At 33.9% G+C, this 25,113-nt stretch overlaps 1 protein-coding gene and 2 long non-coding RNA genes across 6 annotated transcripts in view; all 3 read right to left on the reverse strand.

Moving 5' to 3' along the window:
- Positions 1-1,704: 1,704 nt before the first annotated feature.
- LOC145304315 (uncharacterized) lies at positions 1,705-2,276 on the reverse strand. Of its 2 annotated transcripts, none has more exons than XR_013874061.1 (2): positions 2,069-2,276; positions 1,705-1,762 (listed from the first exon to the last, which is right to left on the reverse strand). It is a non-coding gene; the product is annotated as an uncharacterized LOC145304315 (long non-coding RNA). The 2 variants fall into 2 exon arrangements; XR_013874062.1 differs by having other exon boundaries at positions 1,705-1,748; positions 2,069-2,255.
- A 1,935-nt stretch (positions 2,277-4,211) lies between these two features.
- On the reverse strand, positions 4,212-4,589 carry LOC145304316 (uncharacterized). The gene is made up of 2 exons (XR_013874063.1): positions 4,474-4,589; positions 4,212-4,383 (listed from the first exon to the last, which is right to left on the reverse strand). It is a non-coding gene; the product is annotated as an uncharacterized LOC145304316 (long non-coding RNA).
- Positions 4,590-4,899: 310 nt separating this feature from the next.
- Positions 4,900-25,113, reverse strand: part of trbd (ubiquitin thioesterase trabid) — a 38,515-nt gene continuing 18,301 nt past the window's right edge. The window contains exons 10-28 of one of the 3 annotated variants that reach the window (XR_013874060.1): positions 17,121-17,274; positions 16,631-16,782; positions 16,205-16,273; positions 15,678-15,740; positions 15,100-15,193; positions 14,730-14,824; positions 14,254-14,362; positions 13,560-13,688; positions 12,966-13,059; positions 12,405-12,485; positions 9,705-9,770; positions 9,146-9,222; positions 8,424-8,591; positions 7,909-8,028; positions 7,395-7,574; positions 6,883-6,947; positions 6,267-6,361; positions 5,725-5,974; positions 4,900-4,965 (exon numbers count right to left, since the gene is read on the reverse strand). Coding sequence is in view for 2 of the 3 variants with exons in the window: in XM_080146182.1 (XP_080002308.1) it covers positions 5,882-5,974; positions 6,267-6,361; positions 6,883-6,947; positions 7,395-7,574; positions 7,909-8,028; positions 8,424-8,591; positions 9,146-9,222; positions 9,705-9,770; positions 12,405-12,485; positions 12,966-13,059; positions 13,560-13,688; positions 14,254-14,362; positions 14,730-14,824; positions 15,100-15,193; positions 15,678-15,740; positions 16,205-16,273; positions 16,631-16,782; positions 17,121-17,274 (1,904 nt within the window). In the remaining variant the exon portion in view is untranslated. Of the gene's footprint in view, positions 4,966-5,724; positions 5,975-6,266; positions 6,362-6,610; positions 6,694-6,882; positions 6,948-7,394; positions 7,575-7,908; positions 8,029-8,423; positions 8,592-9,145; positions 9,223-9,704; positions 9,771-12,404; positions 12,486-12,965; positions 13,060-13,559; positions 13,689-14,253; positions 14,363-14,729; positions 14,825-15,099; positions 15,194-15,677; positions 15,741-16,204; positions 16,274-16,630; positions 16,783-17,120; positions 17,275-25,113 lie in introns of those variants that run through there. The other 2 variants (XM_080146182.1, XM_080146183.1) reach the window with 2 other exon arrangements.

The following is a 25,113-nucleotide window of genomic DNA, read 5'->3' on the forward strand; positions in this document are numbered from 1 at the left end:
CTTTATTTCAATACTAGCGGCTACGCCCCTAGACGCCTCTAGGGGGCACTTGAGGAGGAGAGAGTCAAATTTAATAACCAGATTTCTTATTTTAGATTTTAAAAGAAAAGTAAAAAAAAATTTGGGGGATGGGGCCGAAATTTTTTTTTTTGGGGGGGGGGGGCTGCTTCCCCCCTCATTTTTAATTTTAGTTAAAAAAATTAAAAAAAAAAAATTTTTGGAGGGGGGCGAATTTTCATTTTTTGGGGGGGTTGGGGGTGTCCCACCCCCCAAAAAATAGTTATAAACCTTCCTGGGACACAGACATCCTGTTACTTTAGTATAAGGATGCCTATGTACTTCTAAAACAGTCGACCAAAAACATTTTACAATCGAAGCTTTTCCATAATTAGGGTCGGTATGTTAGTAACATTTAACTCTTTTTGTTTAATACTAGCGGTTACGCCCCTAAAGGCCTTTAGATGCACTTGAGGAGGGGGGAGTCGAATTTGATAACCTAATTTCTTATTTTAGATTTTAAAAGAAAAAGTAAAAAAAAACTGTTTAAGGGGGTGGAAATTTTTTTTTTTTTTTTTGGGGGGGGGGTTGCTCCCCCTCATTTTAAATTTTAGTTAAAAAAATTTGAATATTTTTTTAGGGGTGGGTATTTCTAATTTTTTGGGGGGGGGTTGGGGGTGTCCCACCCCCAAGAAAATAGTTTTAAACCTTCTCGGGACCTATGAAGCTACCCTGTTAAGGAAAACCCGATTGGTTCAGCGGTTAGCGAGATCCTTCGGTACAAACACACAGACAGACATCCTGTTACTTTAGTATAAGGATAGACATGCTAGAATTGTCCGATCAATTTCAAACTTTGGATAATGATTGCTGTAACATTTCGGTACGATTTAGAAGGCTTGGCAACTCTATATTCCTTACCAGAAAGTCCATTTAAAACATGCTGATTCTCTATAGGTAATCAAATCCTAAAAATTAACTTTCTGCTTGTTAATTTTTGACACTGTACAAGAGTTATTGTCCTTCCTTCTGATTGTAAAGCTTCGCTTTTATGGATGTTATCATTCTTGTCCATGTTCAAAATAAATAAGTTATCATTTGTCAACGTGTAATAACATTGTTATTTGATTCGAAAAGAATGAAAAAAATTATGGAAATAAAACGAAGTAGCGGATTTCGTCGTATTTTCACAGTGGCTTTTCTCTTATTTCTAGCCCCTAGGGGGGGTCTAACCCTACGGGGCTTATTTGCCAATTATGCAGGGCAATCAATAATATTTACCTAACCTAACCAAAAGCTTCTGTGAAAATACGACGAAACCAGTTACTTCGTTTTCTTTCCATGATCCAAATTAATACTTTTCTGGTGAAAACTCAGAAAATAAATATAGGATCATATCTTGTTATTGCTGCCCTACTCATAGTACATGGACTGGAGTAAAACAATAGAGGAGGAAAAAGTTAAATAATTGTATGTCCCCATACACAGGACCTGGTGTCGATTTTCAGTTGGGTCCTTAAAAATCCACCAATAGCGTCGGGAATATCAACATAGCCAAGTCGCTACAGAAGAGCATAAATCAATTTGCTAGCAGACAAAAAGGTCCCCAACAGTGAGATCCAGGTAGTTGTCTAGTTATACATCTATAATTATAGATTTATAGATTTATGGTACAAGGAAAAAGTAAAAACACAAAATATTATAATATAATCTTTATTGGTAATTTTCAACATTTTAATAATAAATCAAGTCTTAGCTTATCAAACTTAATATTAGGTATCTCTCTTTTTTTAATAAAGGGGATAGGGCAAATGTGACACTTATTAGAAACCAAAACTAAAAGTCAAAGGAACTCAACTAACATAAGAGTTACAGCTCTGAAACTTCGCATGGCAGTAGTTTTAAGAGGTATATTGTGGAACTGTGAACCGATTTGAGAACTACCGTCAAGTCGTGCCAAATTTCAGTGCTGGAACTTTTTTTAGTAGAGTTCCTTTGACTTTTAGTTTGGGTTTCAATAAGAATCACACCCACCCTCCCCCTTTATCTTAAAGGGGTTAAAATATTATACCTTCATATCAATTGGAATCGCTAAGACTTAATAAGCAAGTTTCTTTAATAGAGGAGAAGACCTCTATTAAAAAATAACAAATAACTACTACATACATATATTTTATTACTCGACGCAAAACTTAAAATAAACAGATCTGGTATAGTTCACTTAAAATGTTCATGGTATCGATTATTCTCCCAAGAATCTAAAAACTTAAAGGCTGCAGCTGCCAAACGGTTAAAGAAGTATTGCTCGTACATCGTAATAAGCGGCATAAAAAGGCCTATAACAAGAATGGAACAGCCAAATAAGTAAAGTATTTTTCGCGCATTTATTAGCGCTGCGAGATAATTATGCATTATTGAGTTTTGGCTTTTCCGCTTGGCTGCTAGCAGCCTATAAAGTTCATAGATTTTTGGAGATAATCGATCCCGGGAACATTTTAGCGTAAACAGCACCTGATCCAAATAAACAAGGATAATAGTGTGCATATGTATAGCATGATGAAAAAATAAAATTATTTGGCTTATATAACATTTAAAGATAGTGAGATAATTTTACTTAATGTTGACTTTAAGTTGATTTTTTATTCTACTATTCTTCTAAAATATTTTTTTAATGTAATTTAAATATCTATTGCCAGAGAGGGAGGGGACATTAGTACCCTAAATTTTGTAACCATTATTTCTTATTCGTTGGGTGCTACTTTTATGTTTAAAACTGGTCATGTCCAACCTTTTCAACCAATAATTTAGAATAATTTACAAAGGGGGGGGGGGGGTGTTTTAATGCAACCATCTCGTAATCAGTGAGCAAATGGCACTTAGAATTCGAATTTCCATCTATAATTTTGCATGAGTAATCCTTGGTAGATCTATTTTCCCTAAATCGAACAAAAAGTTGGAAAAGTAACGGCTTATGGCTGGCGGCTCATCTGTTTTGCCATTTGTTTGATATCTATATTGAAAATTAGTCACGAAACCTCTCTCAACATAATACTCTTTTCTACTCCAAAACGCTATCAAACGGTTCTAGACGGTAGCTGTTGGTACTAGAAGTTTTAAAATTGGTTATTGCTATCATTTAACATGAATTAAACCAAAAATATGTTTCAAAAGTTGATTCCTACGTAATTGATGATGGATTTACCCTGAAAATAGGCAAAAAACGGCTGAACGGCTGAGCCGCTAGCCGTTACTTTTCCAACTTTTTGTTCGATTTAGGGAAAATAGACCTATCAAGGATTACTCATGCAAAAGTTTAGATCGAAATTCGAATTCTAAGTGTCATTTGCTCACTGATTACGAGATGGTTGCATTAAACCCCCCCCCCCCCCCCTTTTATAAATGTAAATTTTCTCTCTAAATTTTCGATCAATTTTTAAAACCTTAAAAAAGAATAGTAGAATATCCACTTTAGATAAAAAAAGAAAATCTACGAGAAAAAAAAACCGCCAAACAAAAATAACTGACTTAATTTGACTACAATTGTTGTATTATATTTTATTATTAGTATTATCTTCCTATCTATACACTAAGATTTATTTAGGATATAGAATCACGGAAAAAATCTGGGTATCCTTATCTATAACTTAGATAGAGGTACCTACAATTTTTTCGTATATCCATATAGGTAAAATTTACATTTTAAATTTAATATTAGACATTTTAATATATTTTAACAGTTTTTATTAGAATTATTGAAAGAATCTTTTAATATATCAAATATTCAAAGTCGTTAATTATTTTCTTGAATTCTACAGCACATTAAAACGCTGTACGATTACAAAAAATAATTTTGGCGACCAAATAAAACACAGAAAATCTATTATTAATGTAATCGGACGGAATAAATTGGAATAAAATAATTCAAAAATAAAAGAAAAAGACCTCAAACAAAATAAATTTAATTCTTCTCCTACTTAAATTTTTAGCGACCTGTCGACGCAATATAAAGCATTGGTAATTAAACCAATTAAGTTGTATGTTAATACATTACTCCTAAGATCAACGCGTAATTGGAAAGAAAATCTATTATTTATAAAGGTCTAATTCTTTTATCTTTGTTAAAAATTGCCAAAGCTCGGCATCCGCACGTCAGCCACGACTTTATCTCAAATTTTAACCAGTTTAGGTACTTAAATTTTTTTTTTTACAAAAAATGGATTGCCATACCTATTTGGTTCAGGTCTAGACATCCAGCTGATTTTTGAAATTGTAAAAGGTTGATTTCCCTGAGGCTTACAGGCGGCTGACGCGCGGCTGCCGCGCCCTGGTTAAAAATTACTGAAAGGGTTGTTGTACGCTAGAGCTAAATACACAAGTCTAAATGATCTATATTAATTTATTTAAATACAAAATGGCTATTACCAAAAACCAACAAATGTATTTTTTGTTAAAAGCCATTTTCTAAAGGTACTCTACATATTTATTATTATTAGGTTAATTATTATGTTATTTTGCTTACTATAGGGTTGTGATTCATAATATTTTTTCTTTAATTCTTTTAAAAGCTTTAAATTTAAATTTTCACTAAATAACTTTTTTATGAAAAAAGAAAAAGCATTTTCAACACTTAATTTGCTAAATAGGCTTTTCCTTATAATTTTTATTTATTCTACACATTTTCCATTTAAATAAGAAATAATTTGGAGTTAAAAGGATAATTTTTTTGGCCCCAAAACAATCTCTTATTCATTACTACAGCTGCATAATAAGTGCAAACATGATAAAATATCTACGACTTAGGATTCATAGCAATATTTAAAAAAAACATGGTACAATATGACAGTGTAAATTTACTAGTATTTTCAAAATCTTAATTTTTATTGTACCAAATGTTTTTAAAAAAATATTAGCTATCATCCTTGCTAGGACTATAAGATATTATCTAGACTAGGGGAGGGTGAATCATGACTATATGGTATAATATATGTGTAATATCAACGTGTTATAAGCAAAAATAAATTTTCAAAAAAAAGCAAAGTATTAATAAGTTTGTGCAAACTAAAGGTACTGCAAAAAAAACACAAAAAGTTGCAACATAAAAATCTGACATGAAAATTAAATTTCGGCGCCCTTTTTAAAACAAAATAAGGCCTTTTTAGGACAGTTTGTTGTGATTGTCAAGAAAGCATAAGCTTACTTCTTGTTCTAGCAAAATTAATCAAATTAAATCATTGACTAAATCTTCAAATTTTGGAACATCATGGAAGGTTTTTGACAAAAGTCATTAAATAATGAGTTTTGGTCCCTTAGGATTAATGGATGCTTAATATAGTTGATATATAAAATTTCCTAAGGAAAAATAAATAAAAGGAGATTATTCACGTAAGGAGTTCTGAATTAGATTAGATGGCAAAAAAAATGGCAGCTATTTTTTAAACTACAGTCTTTATTTATGATTTTGTAAAAGGAGAAAAAAAGGATTATATTATTTAATAAAAAGATATTCAGGAGATCATTTTGAAAATTAGAGGATTTTTAAGATTATCTTCGACGATTTTATAAGGATTATTATTATTAATTTTAGAATTTGAGGAATAAAAAATATATTAGAATACAAGTAATTATGAATTTATAGTTTATAAGGAGCATTTCTGATCTTTTTATTGGTAGGCATAGAATATTTTTTAAATAACAATTTTAAGATAGGAGTAGAAATATTGATATTACTTATAAGACAAATTTCATAATTTTACAATAATGATTTAGAAATTAAGGTTTCAAGACTTTAATTTGGGTAGGTAGGATTTAGGTTTAACTATTTTTGGGGGATTTCAGACCCTCCCGACATTTTTTTTGGTGGAGGCTAGTAGGGGATGGGGGGGGGTTAACAATCATCATCTGTACTGTCGTCTGAAGACTCGAGTAGGATCCTGGGAGGGTGCATACCCACCCCTCCCACTACTGGTACTGAAGTGCTCTGAAAAAAAATTATTTATTTTGTGATTAAAGGAGGTAGGGTTGTAAGTTCTCAATAAGACACTTCGTTTGAAAACCCGAAATTGCCATCAAATGTAATTTGGAGGTAATTTTTGTTCTCGAGAATTTCCGTAAAGTTGTGTGTTACCGTTTAGTTAAATGTTTCTCTCAAAAATCTTTTAAAAATAACCAAGCCTAGGTACAGAAGTTTAACTTTACTTTCGATTATATCGAAACAACCTCATTAAAAAGTAGCTTCGCTGAAAGAAATCAGAAAAATATAAAATTTGTACCTGTGCAATTTTTCTATAATAGTTGAGCCATTCCTCTGTCATTTGTGCTACCAGCAAGGGTGGCCGTAGGGCAGGTTGCTGTGCCACCATTATACCTATAGATAGATATATTATTCCTCTGTCATAAGTACAACTAACAATGGTGGCCATAGAGCAGGTTGTTGTGCCACCATTATACCTATAGATAGATATATTATTCCTCTGTTATAAGTACAACTAACAATGGTGGCCATAGGGCAGGTTGTTGTGCTACCATTATACCTATAGATAGATATATCATTTCTCTGTCATAAGTACAATTAACAATAGTGGCCGTAGGGCAGGTTGTTGTACTACCATTATACCTCTAGATAGATATATTATTCCTCTGTCATAAGTACAACTAACAATGGTGGCCATAGAGCAGGTTGTTGTGCCACCATTATACCTATAGATAGATATATTATTCCTCTGTCATAAGTACAACTAACAATGGTGGCCGTTGTGCTATCATTATACCTATATAATATATATACAATACATAGACACAGACAGATAGATAGAAACATACCTAAGGAAATTCATTAAAACAAAAAGTCAAGCAAAGTTTGAAATTGGTAGGACAATCTTAACAAACCTGACTCTGTGAAACCGACGTCCATCCATTGGCGTAACAAGCTTTCCTCTTGACCAACCTCAGTTCTGCAATAAAGAAGGCTATTAAAGGAACAAATAAATTATAAATATTTAAAAGAATACCTAATACCTAGGTATTCCCATTAAAAATCTTTTGAGTTTATTTTTAAAACCTTCAGGGGTGTATACCTATTCTGCACAAGATTCATTTTTTCCCGGCAGAAAATTATTTAATCCCTTCCCCCCTTATTTCCCCAAGGACGGGGAAAAATGGAGAAATATTTTCAATCGGTACTCTTTATTTTATTCTTTTTTTTACCTACCTATCCAATATATTATATATTTTCAACTTTTTCCCCAAGGATAGGGAAAAAATGTTTTCAGAACTTCAACTCTTATTTTGATATTTTTCCCCCTGTCACATACTTTTTGTTAAACTCCCCCACCCCCTTTTGCATAAAATTCATATTAAATATTTGGACGTGTAGTTTCCGAGATCATACATAACTATACCTGGAAGTAAAATGAAGGGGCAGGACCTCCCTCTCGCTGGTGACTAGGGGCAGATAGTTGCAGGCTGCCTGGGGCGGAGAGGGGGGCATAGCACCCGCCCCCATACCCCCCACAGCTGTGGGCTCAGGGGGTATGAGAGCACAGAAATGACCACGTGTGTACCCCAAGGCCAATGGAGTCCTAAAATAAGCAAACATAATGGATTTAGAATACGTGGATATTGTGAGAGATTTTTGCATAACCTCATAAAATGTGACATATTGGACATGCATAGCAGAAGTAGGAACAATTAAAACCTCTATTAAACGTGGTTTGGGCTAAGACTCGAACATATCACCTCCCCACAAACACATCCAATAAAAGGGGTTTTTACAACCCTCAAACTTTAAAACTTTAAAAATTTTAAAAATACATTAGATTAGGTACCTCTTCAAACCTTTGAAACAACTTACTTTACCCACTAAAAAGGAAAAGCTTGGGTGTTCCTTCCTCCCCAATTAGTATTTTATTTTACCTGTAACAGAATGCAGGCTCCCAGAGTAGGGGCAGGTACACGCCCTCAAACTTGGCGTAACCCAGGTTTTCTCCGCGCCAAGACTTGACGTATTTTACACCGTATACTATGATTGGCCGTCTGAAATATACATTTTCAGTTACCTAATATTTCTTTTTTGTTCCTAAACTCATGGATCTTAAGGGATAGGACAAAAAATGATAAACTGAAGTATGACCCAAATGACGATAGACAACCGTAATTATAAAACTTTGGGTGTCTTGGCCTTTTAAAATTGTATTTGAAATGCTACTCATAACAAAAGCATTAAGGGTAGCGTGGGGTATAACCGGCCACTTATTTTGGTTTTGATATAAAAAACATATTTCTAAAAACTTTGTTAAAGATATTTTTGGTGCATAATATAGGGCTGGTCATGGCGGAGGCGCCTGTATTTGTCCTATTAAGATCTCGCATCTAGAAGTTGGTCAAAAATCGATTTGAAAAAAATGCGATTAATACAAAACTATACCAACCTCAAAACATGGGCTAAACAGAAGATGTGCAGCTGTTCTAGACTGGCGCCAGGCTGGCCGGCCAGTGCCAGCAGATCAGCCCAGTCCTGCTCCCACTGCGAGTCTGCCAGCACGAAGCTGAGCTCCTGCGCCTGCCTAGTCTCCCATTCCTTCCACCGGGGATAAAATCTGAAATTAAACAGGATTGTTTTTTATTTAAAACCCACTCGCCTACGGGTTTCAAAATAAAAAAAAACCTAGATAAACAAAAACGTAAAAACCCTTAGTTCGAACCAGCTTCTGAACTAAAACTGACTGAATTTGAGAAGAAAAGTATTTTGTAATATCAGCTGATTTTGGGGACTGAATATGAAAATAATAATGTAGCCCCTCTCCCTCTCCATTGTCCAAAGAGCTAGAATCACAAAATATTATTTTGAAATGAATTCAATTATTGGTTAAGTGCCTAATATAAATAGAAATAAAAACCTAATGATCATATTGTAAAGAGACACCGTTTTTTTTAAGTCCTCAGAGCATTTTAAAGAATTAAAGGGCTTTTTAAAAAACATAATTGATGAAAAAAGTAAATACAATAACATTTTTCCAACAGGTGGGGGCCTTTTCTCTAATCTTGACAGTATGAAAAAACCTTTATTTGTTAAATTTTGAAGTTTAACATACATTCATACTGCTAACAAAAATTAATATTTAAAATAGCGCAACTATATTAAAATACTTACACATGCCCGGCTTCTGTGAGACTGTCAGCCAAAGCTCTTCGTAGCATATTATCTCGGTCAAAAACACCCCAAGTGGCCTGAAAAAAAATTCATTTTTCAAAATTTCTCTCTGCCTAAGCAGCTTATACCAACAACGAAATTAATTCGGGGGAAAAAATCTTGAAAACTTTACATGATTTTCGGCTGTAACTAGGGAGCACACTTATTAAAAATTAACGATCTTTTTACCTGCCCCCCAAATATTATTTCAAATTTATTTCGCTTGTTGGCTATACCTTATTCCTGATGCCTTAGGTATATTTTAAGTTAAATTGATCACAAGAAGGAATTGTCTGTCTTTTTGTCCGTCGGTCTATCAATACAAACAACGCCAATAAACAATTTAAAATTTATTATCTGTCTGTCTGTATGTCTATCTGTCTGTCTATTAATACCTGTAAAAGAGCACCCAGTAGACAATTTCCAGTCGATCTGTTTCAAAGTTGGGAATGTCTTCTGTTTGTCTATCTATCTATATGTCTATCTGTCTGTGTCTATCTGTCTGTCTGTCTATCTCTACCTGTAAAACAGCATCAAGTAGACAGTCTCCTGCTGATCTGTTCCAAAGGGGGAAGACTCTGCTCACCTACAAAAGACAGAATTTTGTTAGGGAGGAGGGAGTGGACATTGGACTGTTTATATACTAGTCCCCAAAGTTTTGATAATAAAGTTTTCTAATTCGTTGTCTCAACAACTTTTGGGACTTTTACTAGATTCTGACTGTTTGCATCAAGTTAAGTGTCCAAACGTTGCAACCACTGATTTCAACCTAAAGAATAGGTAAATTTGTGAATCATTTGGAGTGTGCATCAATTTATCGGCCATTGTCTTATCGTCTTTACAAGTTTACGTATAAAGCCCCCCCCCCCCACCATCCTTCTGATGACAACCCGGACCGGAAACGGACAAAGAACAGCCAATACAACAACAACAAGTTTACATCCCTGCACTATGGGACATTTCAAAACATTTTAAATTTTTATCAGAGTTTATCAGAGATTTTTTTACATGAACATGTAGCTTTTTAGGTGTAGATTTGACTTTATTTCATCCATTTTAGGTAAAAGTCCCGACTATTATGCTTTTTTTCGCTTTAAAGTTTTTGTTAAAAAGTAAATGACTTTAACGCTAAAATTAAGTGCAACGACATTTATTTGCGTAATATTTATGTGTTACTTTGACCGTCTCAAGAAATGGGAGGTGGGGAGTGTCAAAGGGTGGGGATTTTCAAGAAACAGGGTAAAGAGTAACAGCACGAAGAAAGGGAAAATACGAGATGTAAACATTTTGAAACATTTAATTATTAATATTCTATAATTGAGATTAAACTTACTTATCAAGTATGAATTTCTATAATCAAACATATTTTAATCTAAAAGTTATATACTGGATAAAATGTCAAAATTTCGCTCTAAAACTACGTTATTTAAACTAAGAAACAATTTAACTAGCCTTGCTAACTTACTTCCTTAATTTTAATCTTTCTAAATAATTTATTTTTAATAAATCACCCCAGAAAGATATAACCTAATTCTTTCTTAAAAGTTTTAATGTCTAAGACTATTACTCTTAGCTCCTGGAAATGAAATTCCCCTAGAACATATACACCTGGAGGGTGTTCATACAATACCAATCACATTTTTCATAATTTATGCTTTTGTCAATTTTAATTTTTTAGAGACAAATGGAATACAATATTCTTTTTTTTCCTTATAGTTTTTTTAAGTTGCTAAAATTAGTAAATATTTTGCTGAAATGTAAAACCACCCCGAAAGTTTCCTAATCCCCACCCCCATAATTTCCAAGATGTGACAGGAAATATCAAGTTTTCTAAGATTGTAAAATTTCTATAATTAGAATTAAAGACAATAAGTAATAAACATGTCATTTATAAACTTTAAATCTTAGAAATGTGTTTGATATCTTAATTATATTTTATATATTTAATTAATTAATTTTATAACCTTTAAGTACATTATACAAATAAACATAGAGATATATGGGAATAATAATTATAAGATGATTAAAAAGAGAACTTTTCACTTTTCTTCCTTATTACTTTTTATTCATTTCTTACTTATTTTAGTGAGTATATGATTATTTATGAATATTAAAAAGATTGGTATATTTATATAAAGATTACTCAACTAGTTTTTTTGTGGCGACAAAATCTCTTCTATGTAAGCACTAATACAAAAAAGAGTACTTAATATAAATCAGATTTTAGAATTATTTTATGATTATTAAAATGTAAAAAATAATATTGAAAAATTTTAAACATTTTATAATAGATTCTAAAAGAATCAAATTGATGAAATATAATTTCAAACTAATATTTTGTATCCCAACCCTTTAAAATTACACAAGAAGACGAAATGAATTAGGTATGTCGTCCTTGTGCATAGCAAAATTTAAGTCATGAAAAAATTATAAATATTAGCAAATAAAAATCTTTTTCAATAATTTTTAAAAAGAATGTTGTTTTCAAGTCCATAGATTATGATCGAGACATATTTCATATCTCTATCTTAACCAACCAGGGAAAAAATGAAACAATACATGTGCATTTGTCCCATAGTGCCCTGGTGGATTTTGTACTTTTGGAATTGGGGACATACTTGTTTCATTCATTTATAACCTGACCTAAAATTAATAAACAAATAAACGAAAATCTACCAGCTCGCCTTATTTTCAATCTATCTAAATAGGGATTCATGGGTCCGGGGAGGGGGTGGGGGGAGATTTCTGTGCTCAACAAGGCACTTTGAGGGAAAACACCCCTTAAGCTCCAATTGTCTTACTAACAGGGTTTCGGATCTGCATTGATTTTTTGCGGATCCGGATCCGGATCCTCAAAATTTGGTCAGTGCGGATCCGAATCCGGTTCCGGATCCGGTTCCGGATCCTTGACAATAAAAATAAAATCACCAAACTTTTCAAAAATATTTATTCTTTAATTCGAAGTCAAAAATACTTTTAATTTTCAAGTCTGACCCTAAACCTTAAAGATTGGCTCTCATCAAGAGAATGTCTGAGATTTTATATAATTTAGGTAGATTTTTCTATTTTTTCCGCATTTTTTTGAGTCCAAGGATCCGGATCCTTGGACTCGAAAATATGCGGATCCTTGCGGATCCGGATCCGGATCCGAAACCCTGCTTACCAAGTTTGAATAAAATAAAAATTCTTTATGTGTCCATCTGTTTGTCTGTAATAATACCTCATTGCTCCAGTTAATGCATAGCTCGGATTCTAGCTCAGCTTTGGCGTCGTTGTCCAGCAGTTCTTTATACAATTCATCCTGAAATATGTCAGAATTGTCCTATTAATTTCAAACATCAACTGTTATTCAAGAAAAAATGAAAAAAAAACAGTAAATAGTAATACAGTAGAAACATAGAAATCCCCGTAGTAAGTATTATCCAAGTCACAACAAAGCTTTTAAACATAATGTAAGGCATTTTCGAAGCAAATAGTTTATAGAAAAAAAATTAAAGAACGTTTTAGGTCTATTGTCCCTTCAACCTCCACCCCCCCCCCAAACCCCCACCACTCATCCTTCCCATTTAAAATAAGGATCATCCCAAAAAAAGCAATTCTTACTATAGAGATGGGTCACCCGGCCCTAGGAATAGAGCTAAAAAGTATGTTTGTAAGGCCGTCTTGGGGGAGGGGAGGAACATTTATCCCCTCCCCTCTCAAATTTGTTGAAATACATTAGATTACCCCCCTCCCCAACCTTTAAAACCTTCCATGTATAAAATAATGAAATATTCAGCACCTGAACTATGTTGGGAAGATCATGTATTTCTGGAGGCAGGGTGTAGGTAACAGAATCACAAAGATACAGACAGGGGAAACCACCTTTCCTATGCCTACAATAATAATATATAGGTAAAGTCACAGGATGTCTATCTGTATGTGTGTGTGTGTGTGTCTGCAGCAAGGGTGTAGGTAAGAGAATCACATAGATACAGGCAGGGGAATCCACCTTTTCTATGCCTACAATAATGATGTATAAAGTAACAGGATGTCTGTATGTGTATTTCTGAAAGAGCAGAGCAATTGGCTAGCAGACGAAAAAGGTCCCCACTACTGGAACCATGAACTTAGGAAGTTGTATGGGTTAAACATATATAATTTTACATTTACTTGTAGTTTCGTCTCTAGCATCTAGAAGGGATTGGTAGAAAAATAGCTTTAAACTAATTTAAGACTTGAATCTGAAATACAAATTAGAATAAAACCATCCCAGGACCTACGAAAGCTTACCTAAAATGGAAAAACCATTCAGTTCATTAGTTTTAGAAATCTTAAGCTACATACCAAAATACCTTACTACTTTATTTTATTGGATTTATAATTAAATCCCTACCTGAGTGAGAGGGCAATCTGTCTACGGATGGCCGCTGCTAAGTCAGGCGCCACATAGCTGGGCACACGTTTCACTGGGGGGCTGCTCAGCCCCTCGATTTGGCTCAGAAGGGTCGCCAATAAGTCTTCCCTGAAAAATTGAATTGGGTAAATAGTGAAAATTATGTTGTTTTTATAGTTATTTAATAGTTATTTCTCGTATCGTATTATAAACGTCTTTCCGCGGATATAGAATGTACAATTATAAGATTAAAACTAGTTTTTTTAGCTAAAAAAACTAGTTTTAATCTTATGATTGTACATTTCTATATTCGTAGAAAACTGGATATAATACGATGCTAGACATAGTTTTTTCGTATTCATGAGAACCGGTTCCTATCCACGGATTCGAATGAATACGAGAAAATGAATTTTATACTTTAAAATTTTGTATTGTGAAATGTGCATATTTTAGGTTAGGACGGTAAAGCAAGGGGTAGGAGATACATATAGAGAAAGTTTACATGGGATATTTTCCGTCATTTCTTAGGATTTAAAAAATTAACACCATTACAAAGTGTTCAGGGAATTTTATTGAATTTTGATTGGTTGGTTCATTAAGTTGAGTGAGAGAGGGGTAATTTTGTGGATCATCATTGGGACTGTACATAATTTTAACGGCCATTGTCTTATCCTTTTAGATCCCTAGCAATTACCTGTGAAATTTTAGTGCCAGATGTACAAGTGTGAGACCCGGCTCAAAAATGCCCGGCCTGTCCAAGATGTTGGCCTCGCTCTGATTCAACTTGCGGGTTGGGTCACCCCCTTAAAAATAAATAAAAATATTATTTTAGAATTATCAAGATGTTTATATTAGCTGATAAGATTTAATGAAATACAAGGGTGGACTTTTGTTGGTTGTTAAAGTTCACTTGAGGAAAAAAAATTGTTAACCTCAAAAGTCTTTTGTGAACTGTAGGTATGTCTTCATATATACATATCCAAAAATATCTAAGTCTACCTGACTATCTATTTTAGAGTTGCGCCGGATATATCATGTCATGGCCGGATCTCTATTTCTTGGTATTAATTCTCTATATAATAAAACACTACTCTATGAAGAAAACTTTTTTTGCTACTTTAATATCCGTTTTTTCGGCCCAATCCTAATTTTTAACTTATGTCTACCTACCTGAGTTAATGTAAGCCTCAACTGGACAAACATCCCCCTCGACAACACCCATGCAGGCAGACACCCAGGCCCAGTCTGTCTCACGCATACGACGCCTAAATAAAAAAAAGGTTGACAACATCCTTAAAAGCGAAGCTCTATAATCAGAAGCGGTAGGACAAACGAACATTAAGACATGTAGAGTTTCAGAACTTAATAAGCAGAATAAGACCGAAGAAAATTGTGTACCTAGGTATTTTGTTCCAATTTATTACAATTATTTACATTGTCCTTTTAAAATCAGCTTGTTTTAAATGTCTTAAAAATATATTTGAAAGAATTAGGGTATTTCAATAATGGGAATAACTAAGTAAAACTTAATAGATAATACCTTAATTGTCTAAGTCTCTTCTCATATTGAATATTACAGTTGGATCCAGCAATAGCTCCGCCCACTACTGGACTAGAGGATGCGGGAGGAGTGTCTGAAAATAATAAATGTTACAGTTGAATTAGGTTATAGCTCCGCCAACTACTGGACTAGACGATGCAGGGGCCTGTCTGAAAATAATAAATGTTACAGTTGAATTATAAGCTCCGCCCACTACTGGACTAGAGGATGGAGGGGGCGTGTCTGAAAATATAGAATATTACAGTTAGATCCTGCTATAGCTCCGCCCACTACTGGACTAGAGGATGCGGGGGGAGTGTCTGAAAATATTGAATATTACAGTTGAATCCTGCTATAGCTCCACCCACTACTGGACAAGAGGATGCAGGGGGCGTGTCTGAAAATATTGAATATTACAGTTGGATCCTGCTAATGCTCCGCCTACTACTGGACTAGAGGAGGATGGGGGCGTGTCTGAAAATATTCAATAATACAGTTGGAGCCAGCTATAGCTCGAGGCGATGGGCGTGACTGAAAAATATAAAATGTTAAGAAAAATTGGAGTAAAGTAGATTCACCTGAGGAAGAGTTGACCGGGCCAGCTGTGGCACATTCTGGACTCGCTCTCCGGTCAGATCCACCTGCAAATATTAAATAATTTTAAATCAATCTACACATTCTTATTTTAGAACAACTTTAGATCTCAAGGGATAGTTAATTGAAAGATATGATATACCTAACGTACTTTATCTAATACACTTAGAGATTGGTTTCTTGTATGCAGTGAAGTTTGTTATGTTAAATTAAAGGTAGGGGTGGAAAAATGCAGGGTTGTAAAGGAATAAGACAATGTCTGAAAAATTGATATACATATACCCAATATTATTTTACAAAATTAGTAAAATTACCCATAGTATTGATTACTATTAGTGGTTAAAACGTTTGGACACTCAAATTGATAAATCAACCAATAAAAATTCATTAAAAGCTCCCAAAGTTGTGGAGCCAACGTTATTATAAAACTTTGTGGACTAGTGTAATAAACAGCCAATTGTCCCCTCTCTATCTCTGGGTTTAATGGCTGGAATTTAAACGAGAGTATTACCTGAACCTCCCCCGCTACCGCTGCGCCGGTCACCAGAACCACCCATCTCTATGCGACGCTTTGAAGCACCTTTAATAACAATATCTTATTATCCTTATATAAAAGTAACAGGAAGTGGGTCTGTGTGTCTAGGGGTGTATGTATGTATATGCATAATTTTCAGGAAAGTTTTACATTTGTCTAAGGAAGGTTTTAGACTATTAGGCGGTAAGGTGATCCAACGGACCAACACCCTTCCAGAAACACACAGCTTATACCAACAACGAAATTAATTCGGGAAAAAAATCACAAAGCCTTTAGGTACGTGATTTTCAGCTTTCGTTGGGGGCAACACATAATAGAAATGACGACCTTTATATCTGGCCCCCCCATATATTTTAGATTACTTTCGCCCCCCCCCCCCCAAAAAAATAAATAATTCCCTACCTTGGTCTGAATTTTCTCTGGGAAGACTTTGGGCATGTTGGGCTAGTGGGGGTGTTGAGGGGGGTGACTTGCGCCCCCGCTCAACTCCACTGAGTGTGGATGGGGGAGACTTGCGTCCCCGCTCCACCCCACACAAAACACAGCTCTTAGATCTAGGTAGAACATAGTTAGATAGAAAATCATTAAAGTTATATTTTTAGTCATCTAATTCTAGGTATATATTTCTTAGGTTAAGGTTTGACTTTTGAACGGGTTGATTGGCCAGCTATGGTGATAAATCTATTGCCACATTATCTAAAAGGATAGGCCAATGACCGATAAATAATGACACACAAAATTACACCTTTTTTAGATTACAGTTAGTGGTTGAAACGTTTGAACTCTCAACTTAACAAAGCCATCAAATAAGAAAATGTTATTGTAAAACTTTGGGGACTAGTGTAATGAACAACGCATTGTCTTTATCTCTCCCTCTCTGGGAAACACTCACCTTTGCCAATTCTCATAAGTACATGCAAGACAGGCCCACTTGCTGTTGATATTCTGCTGCTGATGTTGTTGTCGCGTGCCTGGTGGTTGAAAGTTCGAGGCCTGGCTGTTTCCGCTGTTACGCGATACGGAACTGGTTTCGGCCTCCAGGGGTGCTGAAAAATTTGAATTGTAAGATATCCTGGGTGTAAATTTTCCAGAATTATTTCCCTCAGGGGGGGGGGGGGCGGGGTTTAGTATCGAAACTACTCTACAATTTACAACAGGAACATTTCACGGCTGATATTTAATATAGACAGCGATTTCCTCTTTTAAAGATTCCCTGTACAACTGAGCATATAGCTTTTAATTTACTTGGTCTGTAGGTTATGCTTTAAAAAATACCTACCTACTTATTTTTTACTAGCGGCTACGCCTCTAGAGGCCTCTAGGGGTACTTGAGGAGGGTGGAGTTGAATTTGACATCCTAACTTTTTATTTTAGATTTGAAAAGAAAAAGTTTTAAAGTCTACCTCCCCCCCCCCTCCATTTTTAATTTTAGTTTTAAGGGGGGGGGGGGGGGAAGTTAGTACAGTTATAGGAAATGAAATTCAGTATTAAAGTTTGGGAGGGCCGTGTGGGCTTGTTTTTAGAGTTATCAACCTAATTCTTTTTGTGAGCTCTCTTATATGACTGGATCTACACATAAAACTTTGAAAATTGAATTTTGGGACTTTCCCTCTAGGGGCTAGTGGAGCAAAAGAACCCCCCAAACACTAAAAATTTAAGTTCTGAGCTTATTTTTAGAGATATTGAGATGATTTTTTTTTAGAAACCTTTTTTAACATAACCAAACTAAGTAATCATTGGAGATTTCATTTTGGGACTTTCCTTCTAGGGGCTTGTGGAGCAACAGACCCCCAAAAACACTAAAAATATGCGTTCTGAGATTATTTTTAAAGATATCAACCTGATTTTTTTTAAATAATACTTTTTTAACATAACTAGATCAACGAACCATTACAGATTTCATTTTGGGACTTTCCTTCTAGGGGCTAGTGGAGCAAAAGACCCCCCCAAACACTAAAAATTTAAGTTCTGAGCTTATTTTTAGAGATATTGAGATGATTTTTTTTTCAGAAACCTTTTTTAACATAACCAAACTAAGTAATCATTGCAGATTTCATTTTGGGACTTTCCTTCTAGGGGCTTGTGGAGCAACAGACCCCCAAAAACACTAAAAATTTGCATTCTGAGCTCATTTTTAAAGATATCAACCTGATTTTTTTAAAATAATACTTTTTAAGCATAACTAGATCAACGAACCATTACAGATTTCATTTTGGGACTTTCCTTCTAGGGGCTTGTGGAGCAAAAGACTCCCAAAAACACTAAAAATATGCGTTCTGAGCTTATTTTTATAGATATCAACCTGATTTTTTTTTTAAATAATACTTTTTAAACATAACTGAATCAACGAACCATTACAGATTTCATTTTGGGACTTTCCTTCTAGGGGCTTGTGGAGCAACAGACCCCCAAAAACACTAAAAATATGCGTTCTGAGCTTATCTTTAAAGATATCAATCTGATTTTTTTAAATAATACTTTTTTAACATAACCGAATCAACGAACCATTACAGATTTCATTTTGGGACTTTCCTTCTAGGGGCTAGTGGAGCAAAAGACCCCCCCAAACACTAAAAATTTAAGTTCTGAGCTTATTTTTAGAGATAATGTGATGATTTTTTTTTCAGAAACCTTTTTTAACATAACCAAACTAAGTAATCATTGCAGATTTCATTTTGGGACTTTCCTTCTAGGGGCTTGTGGAGCAACAGACCCCCAAAAACACTAAAAATTTGCATTCTGAGCTCATTTTTAAAGATATCAACCTGATTTTTTTAAAATAATACTTTTTTAGCATAACTAGATCAACGAACCATTACAGATTTCATTTTGGGACTTTCCTTCTAGGGGTTTGTGGAGCAAAAGACTCCCAAAAACACTAAAAATATGCTTTCTGAGCTTATTTTTATAGATATCAACCTGATTTTTTTTTAAATAATACTTTTTTAACATAACTGAATCAACGAACCATTACAGATTTCATTTTGGGACTTTCCTTCTAGGGGCTTGTGGAGCAACAGACCCCCAAAAACACTAAAAATATGCGTTCTGAGCTTATCTTTAAAGATATCAATCTGATTTTTTAAATAATACTTTTTTAACATAACCGAATCAACGAACCATTACAGATTTCATTTTGGGACTTTCCTTCTAGGAGCTAGTGGAGCAAAATACTCCAAAAACACTAAAAATGAGTTCTGATTTTTTTAAAGAAAACTTTTAACATAACCGAACTTGGTAACTTTTACAGATTTCATTTTGGGACTTTCCTTCTATAAGCTAGTGGAGCAAAAGACCCCAAAAACAAACCAAATATTTTTTTAATGTAAATTTTTTTCACATAACTAGGTAATCATTACATATTATTTGAAAATGATACTATGACTGTGAATTGATTCAAGCGCATTTTCATTGGACTCTTGAAGGAAAGTGCCAAATCAAAATCTGTAATGATTACCTAGTTATGTGAAAAAAATTTACATTAAAAAAATATTTTTATTGTTTTTGGGGTCTTTTGCTCCACTAGCTTATAGAAGGAAAGTCCCAAAATGAAATCTGTAAAAGTTACCAAGTTCGGTTATGTTAAAAGTTTTCTTTAAAAAAATTAGAACTCATATTTTTAGTGTTTTTGGAGTATTTTGCTCCACTAGCTCCTAGAAGGAAAGTCCCAAAATGAAATCTGTAATGGTTCGTTGATTTGGTTATGTTAAAAAAGTATTATTTAAAAAAATCAGGTTGATATCTTTAAAAATAATCTCAGAACGCATATTTTTAGTGTTTTTGGGGGTCTGTTGCTCCACAAGCCCCTAGAAGGAAAGTCCCAAAATGAAATCTGTAATGGTTCGTTGATCTAGTTATGTTAAAAAAGTATTATTTTTAAAAAATCAGGTTGATATCTTTAAAAATGGGCTCGGAATGCAAATTTTTAGTGTTTTTGGGGGTCTTTTGCTCCACAAGCCCCTAGAAAGAAAGTCCCAAAATGAAATCTGTAATGGTTCGTTGATTCAGTTATGTTAAAAAAGTATTATATAAAAAATCAGGTTGATATCTATAAAAATAAGCTCAGAACGCATATTTTTAATGTTTTTGGGAGTCTTTTGCTCCACAAGCCCCTAGAAGGAAAGTCCCAAAATGAAATCTGTAATGGTTCGTTGATCTAGTTATGTTAAAAAAGTATTATTTTAAAAAAATCAGGTTGATATCTTTAAAAATGAGCTCGGAATGCAAATTTTTAGTGTTTTTGGGGGTCTGTTGCTCCACAAGCCCCTAGAAAGAAAGTCCCAAAATGAAATCTGTAATGGTTCGTTGATTCAGTTATGTTAAAAAAGTATTATTTTTAAAAAATCAGATTGATATCTTTAAAAATAAGCTCAGAACGCATATTTTTAGTGTTTTTGGGGGTCTGTTGCTCCACAAGCCCCTAGAAGAAAAGTCCCAAAATGAAATCTGCAATGATTACTTAGTTTGGTTATGTTAAAAAAGGTTTCTGAAAAAAAAAATCATCCCAATATCTCTAAAAATAAGCTCAGAACTTAAATTTTTAGTGTTTGGGGGGGTCTTTTGCTCCACTAGCCCCTAGAAGGAAAGTCCCCAAATGAAATCTGTAATGGTTCAATGATCTAGTTATGTTAAAAAAGTATTATTTAAAAAAAATCAGGTTGATATCTTTAAAAATAAGCTCAGAACGCATATTTTTAGTGTTTTTGGGGGTCTGTTGCTCCACAAGCCCCTAGAAGGAAAGTCCCAAAATGAAATCTCCAATGATTACTTAGTTTGGTTATGTTAAAAAAGGTTTCTGAAAAAAAAATCATCTCAATATCTCTAAAAATAAGCTCAGAACTTAAATTTTTAGTGTTTGGGGGGGGTCTTTTGCTCCACTAGCCCCTAGAGGGAAAGTCCCAAAATTCAATTTTCAAAGTTTTATGTGTAGATCCAGTCATATAAGAGAGCTCACAAAAAGAATTAGGTTGATAACTCTAAAAACAAGCCCACACGGCCCTCCCAAACTTTAATACTGAATTTTATTTCCTATAACTGTACAAACTTCCCCCCCCCCCTTATTTTTTAATCCTTTTTCATCTATGGGCTATTTTTTTGGGGAGGGCGGTACTAGTGATACCTTACCTAAAATAGTAATAAACATTCCCAGGACCTATGAGAAGCTACCCAGTTAAGGAGAACCATGTCGGTTAAGTGGTTAGCGAGATCCTTCGGTACAGACATACATTCAGACAAAGATCCTGTTACTTTGTTATAAGTATAAGTATTATAATATATCGACTTTTCTCTCCCTAACTTTGTTTTTTTTATGACAACTGAATATCTGATCTATAACTGACTTTTTCCGTTTATCAATTCATGATTTTTTGTGCTTCGCTACTTATAGATGTTGTCATTCTTGTTTTTATACGGTTATATCAAGATAGATAAATTCTGGATCATGAAAAGAAAACTAGGAAGCGGGTTTCGTCGTATTTTCAAGTAGCTTTTGATAGGTTATGTTAGGTTAAGTAAATGATAATGATTGCCCCGCAGGGTTAGAGCTCCCCGCAGGGGCTAGAAATGGGAGAAAAGCTAATGAGACAATACAACGAAACCCGCGCTACTTCGTTTTCTTTCCATGATCCTAAAATTTTTCATATAAAATCAAAAGTAGCCTTTTAGAATTAACTTTTTTTGCTTTAAAAGACATTAAAATTAAAAGCTTAAATATTTAAGAAAGAATGAATAGCTCTTTTTCTTATTTTTTCCCAATTCCTTACACGAAAACAAACGCAATATCGAAATTATGTCCCAAGTTTACGTAACTATCATACCTACCTTCCTCTCCCTACCCCGAATAAAGAGTTTAGACAAACAAGGAAAAAATGTTCGAAAATAAATAGCGTTTTTCCTCCAAGTGACATATTGGGGGGTGTTTTTTCTTTTTGTTTATTTCTTTATGTTATTTAGGGTACTACAGCCATTTCTTTTAACCCTTATAGATCGAGAGGGGAGGGGGGGACCCCCCCCCCTTTTAGTTTTTTCAATCTAATTTTTTTTGCAGGTAAGATGGAGAGCTGTGACTTCATGACTTTTTAAGTTTAGTAATTATACGTCGGCAAGAGTTGATTTTATTAGGATATCTGGTCTGTGTCGGTCGTGGTGTCCGGTCAAAGTCGGTTGGGTAGCACCGAGGAGCACAGGAGCCGAGATAGAGGGGGAGGGGGGGGGGGCTCTTAGGGAGGGGTTAGGGTAGTTTATTGTTTGTTTAATAACTTATACCAGGTTAGATTAGGTTATATTGGGTAAACCAGCTTAGTTAGGGCAGAGCGCAGTGCTCGACTGGCAATTTGAGTGAAAGTACCTATAATAATTTTTGACAGAAAACACCAAAGCTAATATTCACCCGCGGCGCCCATAAAAAATATTGGCTACATCATATAATAACCCCCCCCCTCTCCCCTTTCTTTACAATATCTCTCACTCCATCTATTTTTTTCCACTCCGTTCATTGTTACGCTGATGTTACTAGCTGTTGTTTCATCAGGAATCTTATGGAATAAGACAATGCACAAAAAATCTATTTAAATCCCAAAAGAAGTTCTGCAGATTTAAAAAAACTAGTTAAGAATCAATCAATCAAAATTAAATGAATCAACAAATAAGATAGTATTTATCAACCTTTTTTGTACCAGTGCACATACGGGCAACCAGGGGATTTTATTCACCACCCCCAAATCAAGTTTTAATCATTCTATGAGTATTATTATATCCATGTTACATCAGATTTCAAAGGAATCGTAAAATTACGCTTTTTAAGTACGCTTTCTAATGCCTGGAAGTTAAGAAATGCAAAAAATGTCTTACAGAAAAAGGCATATTTTGTGCGTTTCACCAACAATTTTAAAAGTATTATAAAATCTTTTAGAATCAACGTAATTAGACAAAATAACTTTTGTTGAGTCATGCATTACATGTATATTGAGAATATAAAAGAAAAAAGCACAAATTGAAGATATTAGTCCTAAATAATTCTAGTTGAAGTCAAGATTTGAGTTTATTTTTGTTTGTTTTAAAATCAACATTTAAGTAGACAGTATCAGGAAACATGTTTTCACCGGGTGCCACCGGCTAAAAATGCGATATTTGATTACCAAAAGACATATTATAATCGCCAGTACTGGTTTCATTTACCCCCCCGCGCCCCCGTAGGGGTTTTTAGCCTGTTTTCTGAAGGTGGGTGCACAAAAACTTTGTAAGAAAATGCTTTTAAAGGCGCTTGTAAAGTCAAAATTGAAGAACATAGTTGTTTTATTTCATTAAATCCCTGCTTTATTTTACCTCTAAAGTATATGGGTTTTTTCAAGTTTGATATTGCTGTGCTAATTTCTTGGATAATTCTTCCTGTCAATATTGTAAGAACCCGAAATTAGAATCTTAAAAAGGGATATATAATTACTTGCATGTTGCACCATATTTTCTCCAACTAAAATGAAATGGTCTTTCCAGCATGCTAATATAACAATATCCCCTCCCCTCATACTGGACGTAAGAACTGACCAATAAATGAGGACTAAATTAGCAACCTAAATTGACAACAAAATTTACCCAGTTATAATATCCACGCATATTATGTCTATTATTTTAGAGTGTTTAGATAAATTGGAAACACTATAAAAGCTATTCAGTATGTAATTTACTATTAAAATTAAGCATTTGCTCTTTAATTGTCCATATTCGCAATTTATCACAGTAGATTTTTTGTGCTTCGTTACTTATGAATTTTATCATCCTTATTGTTTTCCTTAGAGGTTGAGATAGATAGATAGTTGGATGATGGATAGATGGATAGATAGATAGATAGATGGATTGATAGATGGATAAATAGATGGATAGATAGATTGATATATAAATGAATAGATAGATGTATAGATAGATAGATGGATTTTGCAATTTACCACACTAGATAGATGGATAGATATCTGATTGTGACTTTGAACTAATGATAATAATGAATATTTGTAAGTTCTATTGCACTAAATGGTGGGGAGGGAGGGGCTAAGCCTAAATCAACACCTCTTTATGTTCCAAGTTTTAATGTAACTAAATAATTGTTTCTAAGGATTATTACCATTATCAATGATCTAAAGGGATAAGACAAAGGTCAATATAATTGATGTACATTCCCAATTATAAAACACAAAATTACTGCTTGTGTAGATAAAAATTAGTAGTCAAAACATTTTAACACACAACTGTAAATCTTTGGAGACTAGTGTTATAAACAGCCAAATGTCCCAAAGGTTAAGTTAATATCCAAATAACGTGGTGTTCTTATAATTAATAGAAATTGGAATTAGCAAGTAGTGTTATGTGTCTGTCTATTGGTAATGCTTTGTTTTTAAATTATGTAATTACTTGGTCTTCATTTTAAAATCTGCAGTTTTATTTAGGAAGGGAGGGGACATTGGGCTGTTTATTACACTAGTCCCCAAAGTTTTAAAGTAAAATTTTTATATTTTTTGGCCTAAAAACTTTAGGAAGTTTTATTGATTTTTTATTGCTTGGTTCATTAAGTAGAGTGTTGAAATATTTTAATCACTAATTGTCATCTACAGAAATCAATTTCGTAATATAATTTGATGTATCAATATTATGTAGGTATATACAATATACAATGATACATATATTAATCAGTCATTGTTTTGTCCCTTAGATCCCTGTTTGTTAATTAACCCTTAACAGTTGGGCCCCTTGTCGCACATTTATCGGTCGAGGTCCCCTGATTGATAATCAATTTCCGACTATAAGTGATTCAAAGTCAATTTTCGCTTACTTCGCTCTTTTATTCAACAACCTTTGTTTTTAGGTCCTTTTTTACTTAAAAATTTCAAATAGCTGTT

The sequence above is a fragment of the Acartia tonsa genome, chromosome 13 (genome assembly GCF_053477335.1).
Source record: "Acartia tonsa isolate MP-2025a chromosome 13, ASM5347733v1, whole genome shotgun sequence".
In the NCBI taxonomy this organism is placed as follows: Eukaryota; Metazoa; Arthropoda; class Copepoda; order Calanoida; family Acartiidae; genus Acartia; species Acartia tonsa.